The sequence below is a fragment of the Ctenopharyngodon idella genome, chromosome 3 (assembly GCF_019924925.1).
Source record: "Ctenopharyngodon idella isolate HZGC_01 chromosome 3, HZGC01, whole genome shotgun sequence".
Classification (NCBI taxonomy): Eukaryota; Metazoa; Chordata; class Actinopteri; order Cypriniformes; family Xenocyprididae; genus Ctenopharyngodon; species Ctenopharyngodon idella.
The window spans coordinates 19,606,563-19,621,361 of NC_067222.1; the positions used below are offsets into that span (position 1 = coordinate 19,606,563).

Genomic DNA, 14,799 nt, shown 5'->3' on the forward strand with positions numbered 1-14,799 from the left:
TCATTGGTGTGTTTTTACTGCTGTATAGTAACATATATATTTTAAATATTAAATATTTTACTTGTACATTTAACTTGTGCCAAAACTGTGGTGTGGTTATATGCTACTTCATCTAGAACAATCTAGACAGCATTTTGCTCATTCTTTTATTATTACTGTGCATGCAGCTTTTATGAGTATTATTACTGAGAGATTACATGGAACATTACTTTTAAAAATTCATCACACCACAGGACCATTCAAATTGAGCTAGCAAAAACAATTGTGAATGTAACTGATGAAATACTTGAGCATAAGCACCATCAACACTGATATGGTTTACTTTTTGTATTGCAAAACATTTCCATGTATTTCCTGCTTCTTTTGTCCTCACTGCATCTTGTGTTCATTAATAAAATATCAATTAAAAGGTGTCAGTTTATACTGTAATTACTGGAAAACAGAGGAATAAATCGAGTAAAATTGTCAACTGATTTTAAAAAGCACCAAGGAATAACACACAAAATCGTGTCCCTTAAAATATTTATTGGAGACATGTAAAAACTAGAAAAAAATAACTGTAAACCCTACAGGAATGACGTGAGAGGGGAAAAACATTGGGGATGTTGAACTAAAAGAAAACAAGCTGTAATCCATAAACAAAAAAATACTACGCTACAAAACTTGTATTCACTCCAATATGTGCTTTGACAGTATCCACACCACTAAATTTAATGGTCTTACCATAAATTACTGCATTTCAACAAGCTGATGTCTGCAGGAAATAACTGAATTGCTTTAATGTCGCATATCATTGATAAATGTTGACATCCTAAAAAAAATGATATGGGTCACACAAGGAGAATTGTGCTGAATGAAATATGAAACATTCTCTTATTTACAGTTGACTCATTGTTATGGGGGAATCAGCACAAATGCTTATGTACATAAACTGAAAGACAAATAAGGCATTTTATGTAAAAAAAAGAAAACTTAATTTTCAGTGGTGGCTAAACCTCTCATTTAAGCAAAGGGTGATTTTACCACATGTACTCTGTGGGGGAGGAGAAAAAAAAAAAGAATGGGATATAATAATTTGAATTGTTGGACACACACATTTCATTTTCCCTCTTAAATCAGGAAAGAACTTATTCAACACTCTGGGAACCATTTCCAATTATGGAAAAATTTACAATGAAGCATTTAACTGGAGTTAGTGTGTACAATGCACTGTTCAATATTCAATATTTCAATACACCTTGCATATAGAAAAGTTTTTTCTTCTTTTTCTTTTTAATAGCAATAAAAAAAGTATTGCAAGATGCTAAAGACAGAAGAAAACGTCCTTGTTTCTGTAAGGGGATGGTTGGTGTCCAGGCTGAGAGAAATAAATCAGTGATTGAACTGGCGTTATGTGTTCTTTGTCTTGGGCATCTTGCGGTGGCATCATTGGCTTGTGCCCCTCTACAAGTCTGATGGAGACACAGCTCTCTGTTCTTTGGCACTTAGGCTGGTAGACTCAACTTCTTTCCTTTCAGCACTGTGGAGCAGACAAAAGATTTCATAAAATAAAGCATTAAAAAAAAAAGACTACATCTAAAACAAGCCAAATTCTTAAAAAAAAAAAAAAAAAGAAGCTAAACCAGTGCTTAAACTAATTAATGCATGCATTAATGAATTATCTATGTGGGGAAAAAAGGGTTACACTTTATTTTAGTGTCCTTGTTACACGATACATGTAGTTACTATAGTAATAACTATACATTATGCATAATTACATTATACAACTAACCCTATAGACGGTGTTCTAGAAGTAAAAAACTGTTTAAAGGGTTAGTTCACCCAAAAATGAAATTTCTGTCATTAATTACTCACCCTCATGTAATTCCACACCCATAAGACCTTCGTTCATCTTCAGAACACAAATTAAGATATTTTTGATGAAATCTAAGAGATTTTTTTTTATCCCCCATAGAAGGCAACGTAATTACCTCATTCAAGGTCCAGAAAGGTATTAAAGACACGGTTAAAGTAGTTCATGTGACTACAGTGGTTCAACCTTAATGTTATAAAGCAACGAGAATACTTTTTGTGCGCAAAAACAAAACAAAAATAACTTTATTCAACAATTTCTTCTCTTCCCTGTCAGTCTCCTATGCAGTTTACGTTGTATAGAGAGTGCAGCACTTCCATGTTCTACGTCAGAACGCTGACTCAGTATTGGCCGACGCTGTTCACGTGAGCAGCACGACGCGTGCGTGTGATGCTGACGCAGGAGGTGGCCAATAATAAGTCGGCAATTTGACGTAGCACCCGGAAGCGCTGCACTGTGTTCACTACGTAAACAGCATAGGAGGCTGACAGGTAAGAGAAGAAATTGTTGAATAAAGTCGGAATTTTTGTTTTGTTTTTCCGCACACAAAGTATTCTTGTCGCTTCACAACATTTGAGGTTGAACCACTGCAGTCACATGGACTATTTTAACGATGTCTTTACTACCTTTCTGGACCTTTAATGTGGTAATTACATTGCTACAAGATCTTAATTTGTGTTCTGAAGATGAACGAAGGTCTTACGGGCTTGGAACGATATGAGGGTGAGTAATAATTAAAATTCTGTCATTTTTGGGAACTAACCCTTTAAAATTAGCCAACAAAGGTAAACTGTAGCTTAGATGTTTTAAATTCTGAATTAAAGAGAAAATCATAAAAATAAAAAAAAAAAATCAATGTATACCACACTAATCTGTCTGCAACACATTTTACTTCCATAATTGTATAATTTTCAAGTGAAACAGGATATTTGATGGGAAAACCATCTTTTTTGAAATAACATCAGCAACAAGTATTAATAAAGTAAATGGGATCAGTTTTGATTTCACACTGACTTATATGTCAAGACCAAACTTAATGTCATTTCACACCCATGATCCTTACAAAGGTGTAAGTGCATACAAACTCACCTTTTGTCACATAAAGGTAGAAGAAGTCACAATAGAGAATAGTCTGGACGACCCCAGCCACGATGGCAATCATGTCAAAGAAGCCCTCAAAGTAGAACCTCCAGATCCAGTTGAAGAGGTAGAGGGCGCGATAGACCCCCAGACAGAACAGATAGTGGGTAGTGATGGTCTCGGCCTCGCCGGTCTTGCTAATCATAAAGAGCTGAGGCAGGATGGCCACTGACTCAAGGTAGATGGAAAAGGTCCACAGAATCTGTCATAAAGATATTTTGAGCACAGGTAAGTTCTCTTTACAAAAAAAAGTAGATTTCTTAACATTTTTAAAAGCCACAAAACTCAGAGAAACATTATTTCAATCCTTAAGGCAGCTGAAAAAAAAGAAATGCCTTAAAACTCTCTAAATTATTTGCAATTTATTGTGTGCAATTTAAACTTAATCTGAGTATAATTTGCTTTTATTTCGATATTTCCGATAATTATTTTGTTTTTCATATATATATATATATATATATATATATATATATATATATATACACACAATTTTTGTATATAATATAATCTGTTATAATTAGCTTTCATTTATTTCAGTAATAACTTTGTCTTTATATACACCAAAATAAATAAAAGCAAGTTATAACAGATAATATTATATATACACCAAACCGGCATTATCATTATATATTTATAATGATAATGCCGGTTCGTTATTTGAAGAGGTTTAATAAAGGTTACAAAAAAATTCTGGACAGGCCTAAAAACATTTATGATGGGCAAAAAGCCAAATGTGCAGTGAAGAGTCTAATAATCACCTCTAACGGAGAGAAGTCGTGGTTGACCAGAAAGGCGAGACCTCCCACAGGAACCACTAGAAACTCAACTCTGAAAGTGTCATGGTTTCCATCATAGGTTGCCCTGAACTTTGCATAGATCAGGTAGACAGTGGCATAGGCACAACCAACGTAGATGATCTGTTTTTACAGAACAGAAACAAACAATTGATTAACAGTGCACAGATAAACACACTCAACTGTTTACTCAGATTGATTTTGCAATCACTGGAATTTAAGATTGACGAATGTATTGATGTGTGCATGTAAAAGTTCATTCTATTCATTTACCTTCATGCAAGTGTTGTAAAGAGAAATGAAAGATGTCAGGAGATCCAGGTATCGTGTGGTGAACACCAAGGCGAAGAGTATCTGGCTCTTCCCAGAGATACCTGGGGACAAGAACATTTACACTCAGATAACTACTTAAAAACAATAAAGAGCACACATCAGCAGTACTGAATACTGAACTCATAGAAATTTCAAAAGGGTTGCATCTAAGTTCTCTACATCTCTGCAAAGCAAAAGTCTGAAGACATTCATCTAGACCATCCAGGAGACCCATCCTTGCAAAGCCCACACTAAACTACATGCACTGCCACGTCAAAGCAAGGAATGCAATGCACTTCAGGAATGTATGGCAAAGGGAGAATTTAAGATGCATGACTTCAAATATATGAAATTACTTGACTATTCAAATATACCATTCTCACAATGCAAGATACGAAGATGTAATTTGTCCTCTACATGCATACTGCAACGTTATATAGTACAACGTTATATAGTTTGCTATAATATATATATATATATATATATATAGCAAACTAGTATATATATAGTTAGTAACTAGGCTTTTAGTTTTCAGCTATTTCAGTCACTTCACTGAGAACAAGCCTGTCATGTAGCCTGTACCTTTAAATATATATAAGCAAACATTATCGTCACAACATGTTAAACAGATAAAGCTCTGTCCATTTAAACTCAAACTGCATATTTAATCAAACAAAAAAAAACTGACTTCAGTTGCTATCAAGTCAAGCTAAACCACTAGCTTGCATGCTACACAAATTACTTCATTTTTTGGCTTCATGCTTTAAGATAAAAATCACAAGACTTTTCCGGACAGCTCAACCCAGTCTAAAGTCTTTCCTATCTCTGATAAACACGCAAATTAAATACGAAATGAATGAGAAAAGTATATTTTGTGTGAGTTTAGCTCACCTGCGCAGGACCTGGTCTTCCATATCTTGAGCAGCAGGATGATGATGGCAGCTAGATGAGACAGATCTCCAGTTAGCCTAAAGATATTCATGATGGTTTTTTTACCTCTCTGGCTGGTTTTAGTGGCGTTAAAGAGAACTCAGGGTGAGTGAAATAACTGTGAACCGGCTGAGTGCCGCTCTTCTGCAGAGCATTCCTCCACGAAATATGGCGAATGAGGGGCGACGTGGCCGGTGGACGTGACGTGGCCAACAGAACAATGAATGCTGGGAATAGTAGTTGGTGCGGCCGCGAGCTCCACGCGTCTGACCACGCCCTCTGAGGCTCCCTTACAAAAATTGCCTTGGTAACCATAGTTACTATTGAGAAAAATATATTATTATTAATAATAACCATAATAATTTGGGATTTCTTTCTAATGTGTAAGAACATTTCTGTCATTTTAATTTTTGTTTTTTGTGATAAAAGACTGATTTTCTGTATTTTGTACTGTGCTGTATAGACAGTCTGAGAGATATATAGACAGACAGACTGATCGATCCACAGACAGAGATAGATAGATAGATAGATAGATAGATAGATAGATAGATAGATAGATAGATAGATAGATAGATAGATAGGGTGGGAGAAAACGCCCCCCTTAAGTACTTTTTTTTTTTTTTTTTTTTTGTGAAACAAAAGTTAAATGTGTCCAGAATAGCTATCATAGTTTTTGTGACAATTACATAAATTATAAACCAAGCATGAAACATGGCAAGAGTTTTCATGTTCTTAGATTTTTAACAAAAATCAAATTTGTACCAAGGGGGCGTTTTGCCCCACAGGTGGGGCAAAGCAAGTTGCTTTATACATTTACATCAAAAAATCAGTGTATAGGCAGTTTTAGCTTAAAAATAAAAAGAATATAATCTATAATTGTGATTTACAAAATTATAATATCTTATTTGAAAAATAATGTTAACTGATGCTAACTGGCTAGCTAACTAGCTACCTGATGCTAACTAAATAATTTTTAATTATTAAATACAAAGTCCAAATATTTTTATTCAACCATCTAGTTAGATTACATTGGAAAACAAATGATTTGATGTTCAGAACAGAGTAACTGCAGTAATTATGATAGTGCGAAGGGGGCGTTTTACCCCATGTGACTGGGGGTGTATTACCTCACAGACTGTGTTTGAAAAAAATGCTTTGTCATTCTGAAAATATAACTATATTTTCCTTAAATAACACATACTCCCTATCTACAGGCCTTACTATTGTCATATCATATATAAACTGTGATGTTCTACAAAACAACAAGCTTTAAAACACTTTTTTTACTGCTAAAAATTAGATAATTTACAGTGAAATCCGTTTTACTTCTACATCCGAAATACTTCTACATCACTCAATGAAGTTGCAACAAAAATGTATCTTGACTTTATCTAGTGGTTATTTGGGGAAAAACAGTATAGGTGGGCGTTTTACCCCAAGGGCAGAGGTGAGTAGTAACGAAGTACATTTACTTTTTTTTTTTTTGGAAGATTCGTACTTTTAAGAGTAGATTTAAATATGGATACTTTTACTTTAACTTGAGTACATTTCTAATGAAAAATCTGTACTTTTACTTCACTACACTGGGCGACGTTCCTCTCGTTACTTTATTTTAATGCAATACTGTGTTAAGAAGTGCGTATTATTCCAAGCGCGCTGTCTCTTTTTTCATGAACGATGCCCCATTCCCAAATGAATCACTCTTTTGAATCGATTCTTTCAAAGACTTGATCAAACAAGTTGGCAAAACTGCCCTAATCCCTTAAAAGGGTTTACCCTCCGGAGTGAGAGCTTCGAGGGATGAAGGGTGTAAAGGGAGCTGTAAAGTATTTTTGTTGAAGTACAATGTCGTTTTGACCATAATAATGTGCCAAATCTAACTCGTATAAATATTACAGTAGTACAGAAAAATACTACACATACATTTATAGGTAAAATCGAACTCCGAGCCTCCTGTACCTATTCTGTGACATCAAACAACTTCCCTGTGCAAAGGATCACGGGGGCCCGAAGTGTCCATCAGTTGTGCCCTTCGAAATCTTTCATTCAGAAGGGCCCTTTGAAGTGGCCAGTTTTGAGCATTTAGGTTTGGAACGACCCTTCAATATGGCGGCCATGATTGTTTTCACTCCGAAGTGTGATATATCCCGTTTGGAACGCACCGTCTGTCTAAATTGGTTCGCGAATCAGAATCGTCTGAAGCGGTTTCTCACTCGGAGTGTTGGGTGAAGTGGCAGTGGACCTACAGTCAATTAAAAGCAAATCTGCAAATGCATCCTATTGTTTGCCAGCGATGAAGATCTTTATTAGTTGAACTGCGTATGGTGTCTGTGAACAATTCCACAGGTATCGATTTCATTTGATTTTAATTCATACAGCCACCAAACAGATTATTACGCCACGATAACACCACTACAAAGTATGTAGCATTTCTTTACCGTTTTTTTTTTTTTTTGGACGTATATCTTAATTTATACATTAAGCTACCATTGTTCAGAGAGTATGAAATTAACACCCGCCGTCCCGCGGTAATTTATGGGTGCAGTGGCGGCGCCGCCGACCTGTTCGTCTTGAAAATGAACGCCTTTGCGTAACGTTGAGCACAGTTAACCAGTTTACACGCGCCTGCAGAAATACATTTGATCACATTTTGGAGAACAGACGAAGAAGATCCGTCAATGTGTAACGTTATTTGATCATTTTTTGTGTTCAGATGTTCAGCGGTTATGAGCGTGAGCACATGTAAAAAGTTTTCTCTCTTCCTCAAATGTAGCTGTAGCCTATAAGTTCCGTTATTATTATACAAAGCAAAGGACATGCAATGATATTAAGGTTACAGATGCCAGAAATAATGCTTGTGTCTTCTGTGTTTGTTGCAAAGATATCTAATTATGATAATAATTTATATATCTATCTAAATACATACTATTGTATTATTGTGTGTGTGTATATATATATATATATACTAGAGTATTTTTTTCATTGGATATTATTACTTTAACTTTTACTTTGAGTAAATATTTCTACAAGTACTTGTACTTTTACTTGAGTACAGATTTTGGATACTCTACCCACCTCTGCCCAAGGTGGCATTTTCCCCAACTCTAGACAGACAGACGATAGATAGATAGATAGATAGATAGATAGATAGATAGATAGACCGACATCTGTTGACAGACAAACAGTCATCTGATCGATCTGCTAATGTATACATTTATAAAGTAATGCTTTACTTTACTCGTTACATCAAAAAAGTAATCTGATTACATAATGCACATTATTTGTTATGTGTTACCCCAACACTATTGTTAAAGTTACTTAGCATCAACACAACATTTTATTTCCAATTATATTAATGCATTACCACATTACTCACATGTCTCTATAAGCAGTATGGTGACTTAAAGTGACAAGAAGTCTCACACAAGGAAGGAAGAACTCAGGGGATTGGTCTGTGTCACTTCTCATTTTTACAAGTCATTTCTGGTTTTATTTCTCAGTTAAGCGTGAGAATTTTTTCCGATGACAAACCGTCAGAGAGATATTAATGAAAGGAAGAGGAGCCACAAACAACTCTGACATCAACATGAACTTTGTTTTCTTCTTCACCATGGCATTTCTTGTTCTGGGCTTAGGTGAGCAGAGTTTGAACTTGTCAATGCTATACTACACTCTTAAAAATAAGAGTTTCAAAAGGGGTTATTTTCACAGTGATGCAGTTATTCCAATTTTGGGTTCACCAAAGTATCTTTCAGGCGACAGTTTTTAAAAGAATCTTTTTTTAAATAATCTGAAGAACATTTTTCCACTATAAAGAACTGTTGGAGCAATGGATGTTAAAGGTGAAACATTGATTCCAATGAAGAATATTTATTTTTAATAGTGTACTTAGAAGATTTAGTAAAAAAAAAAAAAATCTTGTGTGACGTGTTGGGCTACTTCCCAAGTTTTGAAATATTATGTCAGAAATTAAATGTATTCAATTTAACAACATAATATTCTAAATTTCTACAGTCAGAGGATGTATAGTAGATGTCCAACAGCCAACGAAGCTCATGAGAAGAAAAGAGCAAGAGTCTGTCTCTATTCCCTGCTCTGTCAATGTATCCAGCTGTCAACACACACCTCAGATCTCTTGGTACGTGTTCCGGAAAGACAATCACTACCAGATTGATGTGTCAAGCCAGCCACAGAAATACAAACTGGATCATCATGATCTGGAAATCAGCTCTTTGTCAAAAACAGACTGTGGGGTGTATTACTGTGCAGCAGCTCTGCTCACTGTGGCTCACAGTGGGGCGCAAGCAATCGGACAGGGAACCACTTTGAAAGTGTCAGGTAAACACTGGCGGATGATTCAGCATGACCCCATCACACCCTTCTGCTAATATGTTACACATATCATTATCTGGATGTTGTTGTTTGTTTAAAAAAAACTGATTTTTATCCAGAGAGGGGCTTAAACGTCCGTCAAGCACTGCTTTTGACATTGCTAGTCCTGCTAACAGTGTACAGCCTCCTCGTCCTGGGCATCATCATCTGCATTAAGGTACAATTAAAGTTACATTACTTTTGAAAGTAATGCAATGTTATAATAATACTATGTAACAACCATTTAAATGCTCAAAACATTCTCAGTATTTTTTTAATGAAATTTAAATAATTAAAATGTTTCGTTGTTTTTATCGAAAGACTGGACGATTCACATCAGTCTTTAAAAGAAGATGTAAAAATGAGAACAAGGTATTGTTTGACTCTACTTATACATCTTAAGGTTTTCAAACTGTACAGTATGTGATTGTCAAAAGTGTTGATGTTTTTAGGAGGACTCTGCTAGGCCAGTAGTGCTTTTCAGTGGAGTGGTGCAAGAACTGAGCAAGAGGAACTTAAGTGGTGACAAAATTCAGGCACGCGACAAAGTTTCCCAAGACAAGGTTACCAGAGTATTCTTTTAAAACACACATACATATATTTTTAGCAATTGCACAATAATTTGTACATAACTGTGGAGTTTTATTACAAAGATTTCTGTCATAATTCTTGTTATAGCCTAACATTTATTTTCAATCTTCCCTACAGTCTAAAGGTCTTCAAAATGTGTACGATAGTGAAGATGTTTACCAAAATCTTGATGAGTAAAGGAAATCGAATGCCCTAATCCATGCCTGCCCTGCTGATCTAAAAACCTGCAACTTCCTGCAAACCTGAAAGCTAAGTTCAGAGAAAGCGGTTGGCTGACCCAGAGTTTTGATGACCTTTCTCTTTTCATGTGATTTCTTCATGTGATTTCTCATTCCATGTGACCCCTCTTGCTATGTCATTACACTGTCAGTTACATTGTAAACTGTATTAAAGGGTTAGTTCACCCAAAAATGAAAATCCTGTCATTAATTACTCACCCTCATGTCGTTCCACACCTGTAAGACCTTCGTTCATCTTTGGAACACAAATGATGGTATTTTTGATGAAATCCGAGAGCTTTCCTCCAATAGACTGCAACGTTATTACCACATTCAAGGTCCAGAAAGGTATTAAAGACATGGTTAAAATAGTCCATGTGACCACAGTGGTTCAACCTACTTTTTGTGTGCAAAAACAAAATGAAAATAATGACTTTATAAAAAAAACAACTATCTCTTCTATTCCATGTCAGTCTCCTTCACAGTTGATGTAGTAAACATACCTGCAAACTAGTCGCTTTTCAACGAAATTCGCTGTTTTGAATCAAAATATGTCATTTATGTGAATCGTGTAGATCCGAAGAGTTTTTTTTTTTTTTCGGGGGTGGGGGAGATGGGTGTCAGGGTGAATTTGCAGGCACAATAAACCTCACAAGAATCGAAAATGGGCTACTTTCCCATAGACTGCATCTCTTCCACTTTACAACACGAAATAAACGTGAATAAATATCTGAAGGTATGTTGAAAGATACAGTACAACTTACCAAAATCCATATCATGTCACATTAATCGATCAATCAATGTTTCAACCGCGGAAAGGTGTCAATAAAACAGCTTGTAAAAATGTCACATTTACCTCAGAAAAGCCATTCAATGTCCAAAAACTCGTTAGTCAGCTACAGAAAAATGAACTTAGAGAGGAGCATTTTTATATATACCCACTGTGACTAGGCTATTGCATATTTATTGTACTTAACATGTGCTTCAATATTGAATGTATAAATCCGTTTTATGACAGCCACCATTTAAATGTTCAGGTCTATATAAAAATGAGTAGAAACATAATTATGTCATTAAAAATGTATTATAATGTATTCCCTGTATAGTTTACAGCATTAGTTGAGATATTTTTTCTTTGAGGAAATTTGCCATGTACTGCACTGATAGGCCCCAGATTAATCAATATTGGATTGAAGGTGATCAAATTGAAATCAAATCGCAAGCTTCTGAATCAAAATCGAATCCAATTGTGAAATTTGTGTCAATACCTAGCCCTAGTGACAATAAATGTTATAATTTTTTTTTTTTTTTTTACTTGAAGCAAATGTTGTTTTTTCACTTATTTTCTTGTCAGAGTGCACCAGAATGCTTAGTTTACATGTTAAAATCATAAAAATTTTCTCCTGGGGGACGATGCCCCCAAACCTCCTACAACTATATACTTTCTAAACATGTCACCTTTTTCACCACTTTGGAGTTTGTAGGTATGAGTAAACAGTGCTGCCAGGTTCTACGTCAAAATGGCGACTCATTATTGGCAGACGCTGATCAGGTGAGCAGCACGACGCATGCATGTGATGCTGAGGCAGGAGCCGGCCTTTTGCATGGTGTTTGGCTATAAATGTGTGTTGGCAGTGTGTGTACACAACCACCCTATAATGATAAAAATCCAACCACTCCTTTTTTTTAATCCCCATAAATCATAAGCAGTGTCTTGTGCTGCGTTCCAGGCAGGTTCACGACTTCAAACCACGACTCACGACTTTGTAGCGTTCCGGGCAAGTCATGCCAAACTGCCTGAGTGCAAGGAATTTACCTTAATGTTAGCTATGCCCCACATTTCCATGTAGCGATATACTTTCACGACATACTTATCATTTCAGACACATAACATTGTAATACATAATCATGTGTGTATTATTTATCATTATTATATTATTATTAATTTGATTGCACTGTTATATTGTCCTAAAGTCTATTTCTCACCGTGTACCACTTGCATAAACACCGCATCCGTAGGGGCTGCCATTGTTGTTTCGCGGGCTATGTGATGTCAGAGCGCAGAACTGGGAGTACATCGATCTAGTGTGAGTTCACGGGTGGGAAGTCACGGGTTTGACTGCCGTTCCAGTGCACTTTCACGGGTAGAAGGTTGGAATAAACCCGGGTTACGGGTTGCCTGGAACGCGGCATCAGAACAAGCCGTTTCCAGATCCCTAGCAATGTAACCTCACTTTAGCCACAGGCCCCACCCACGAATGTTGACAGATACTGCTGTTTTAACATAGAACTGCCCTGAGCGAGTTCACAGCGAGTTGTACACAGTCCACCATTGCTGCACTGACGAGAACATCTCCCAAGCGTTTTAGGTGTTCTGTAGCTGGAAGGATTAATCCACATAGCTCTCTCAATTTACTCCCGAAATCTGAGCCGCTGAAGACGAGGTGGATTCATTTTGTTTTCAAAGAAAATGCTCCCTCAACTCTACCGAAATTCGTTTATGTCTGCGCGAATCATTTCACACTGGACTGCTTTGTGAACGAATGTCAATACAAAGGGAAAATACAAAACAGAGGTTGTGCTAAAAAGTTGTTACTCAACAAACTGTTCATGATCCAGCTTACAGTCTCCAGAGTGATACTGGATATGGCAGTAATGAAGGTGAGGGCACTTTATTACAGTTCATGTGAGTTGATTTACGGATATAAAGTTTACCAGTTTATTAAGTACCACCCGAAAAAGCATAAGGTCTTTATGTATTTGTTTACTGTTAGTTGTAACAAGTTATTCTGTTTACTTCACTGTGTATGTTGATGATAATGCAAGGGAGAGAGAGAGTTTAAGGATAATATTTTAATGCACACTTGCACTGTTTTATTAAGCTCTTACAGTGATTTTCTAGACTGAAAACAGACGCTTCATATTTTGTGTGAAGTACAATAAACGTCATAAAACTCATCTGTAAAGTCGAATGGGGTCCGGTACAACAGGCTTGTACTAATATAGTGGATAAAAACAAGAAGACAATATAGTTTCGGTTAGTTATAACCGAACTAAACTAAATTGAACTAAACTATACCTGTTCTATCTCCATGCAGCATATTCGCAGTTTCTGACATTATAGTGCGTCCTGACTTAATCCTGACACCAGAGAATCAGCTCTTGAAGCTCCGCCCTCTTAGGCCGAGCGCAGCAGCTCATTTGCATTTAAAGGGCACACACTGAAAAGGGCGTGTTTTTGCTCAACCCCAAAAAGTGGCAATTTTAACATGCTATAAAAAATTATCTGTGGGGTAATTTGAGCTAAAACTTCACATACACACTCTGGGGACATCAGAGACTTATTTTACATCTTGTAAAATGAGGCATAATAGGTCCCCTTTAATTTGTGTTCCGAAGATGAACAAAGGATTTACAGGTTTGTAATGACATGAGGGTGAGTACTTAATGACAGAAATTTCATTTTTGGGTGAACTAACCCTTTAATTTATGTTAAATGTTAAGAAAATGTATTCATTGATTGTACTCAAAAATGGTGTGTGTGAAAACTAGGGCCTATTTTACTGTTTGTTTTTCTGTTGTCTCAGAGGTGTGGCAATCTTTTAATAAAATTGTCTTATGTGTCCTGTTTATCTGTAGCCTATTTTATTTGTAGCATGCCTGATACCAGCAGGATATGTATAGCTAGTAAAACAAAACCAATGCTTAATAATTTCTTCCTTCTCTCTTGTCCATTTCAAGTGACTAAACATACAGCAAGCTGCAAGACACTAGATGAATCGGGTATACATTTAACTAACAAAAATGTTTACATAGAGTACCTCAGGGATGATGTGTTTTTGTAGGCAAAACCCGGAAGCGAGTTAGCATTTTAGGACTTCTGGTTCTATCGCCATAAAGTCAATGGGTTTTTTGAATGGTTTTTTGCTAAATCGCCTGAAATAAGGTCTGTGGTTAACAAATCCTCTAAATATTTTCACGTTTTGATCTATGACATAAAACACACCAGTTATAACCCGCTTGTGATTTTTTAAACCTTTATTGTGTCTTAAAAACGGCGGTTGCTAACAAATTGCTAAAAGGGACTACTTCCTTTGGCGGGGACTTCAGACGTCATCATGACAAACAGGACATTTGGACAGCATTTCTCATGAAAAAGTGGATAAGTATTCATACACAGCGCAGATCATAATGAGCGAGCATGTTTTTAAATAAAGTTGTTTTCTAAATAAAGTTTGAGGAAGCTTGATGGTGGTGATGTTGATCCGTGACCATGGTGTGCTGTAGTCCGTTTATAGCCTATTGTTAGCTTTTTATATCTGACGACTTTATTTAGGCTTCAAAATGTATAAATGTTGTGTTAACTTGTAAAGATTATCTTGATAGACAAAACGTGTAAGTGTCATAGCCCTTTGTTAAACACAGAGCTTATTTTTTGCGATTTTCCAAAAGTCTATGGGAAAAATGCATTGGCTTTCAATCGAGGGAACCCGTGCGCCGCTAACTTCTGGGTTGGCCTACAAAAACACACCATCCCTGAGGTACTCTATTACAAGTTTTCTGAAAAGTTGTGTTCAAATTTTCAAATGAG

The 14,799-nt window shown here is 36.1% G+C and overlaps 3 protein-coding genes across 3 annotated transcripts in view; 2 read left to right on the forward strand and 1 right to left on the reverse strand.

Annotated features, from left to right (window-relative positions):
- The window catches only part of rps2 (ribosomal protein S2), a 71,148-nt gene that overhangs the window by 51,884 nt on the left and 4,465 nt on the right, over window positions 1–14,799 (forward strand). The gene's annotated exons all lie outside the window — the stretch shown is intronic.
- Window positions 506–5,256, reverse strand: kdelr2a (KDEL endoplasmic reticulum protein retention receptor 2a). Its single transcript, XM_051884940.1, has 5 exons — window positions 4,990–5,256; window positions 4,060–4,160; window positions 3,751–3,909; window positions 2,942–3,194; window positions 506–1,519 (listed from the first exon to the last, which is right to left on the reverse strand). Exons 1-5 carry the CDS (start codon window positions 5,078–5,080, stop codon window positions 1,485–1,487), a joined length of 639 nt encoding a protein of 212 aa, XP_051740900.1. The 5' UTR covers window positions 5,081–5,256; the 3' UTR covers window positions 506–1,484.
- si:ch211-139g16.8 (uncharacterized) lies at window positions 8,434–10,407 on the forward strand. Its single transcript, XM_051884982.1, has 6 exons — window positions 8,434–8,663; window positions 9,043–9,366; window positions 9,480–9,577; window positions 9,721–9,771; window positions 9,852–9,962; window positions 10,108–10,407. Exons 1-6 carry the CDS (start codon window positions 8,576–8,578, stop codon window positions 10,165–10,167), a joined length of 732 nt encoding a protein of 243 aa, XP_051740942.1. The 5' UTR covers window positions 8,434–8,575; the 3' UTR covers window positions 10,168–10,407.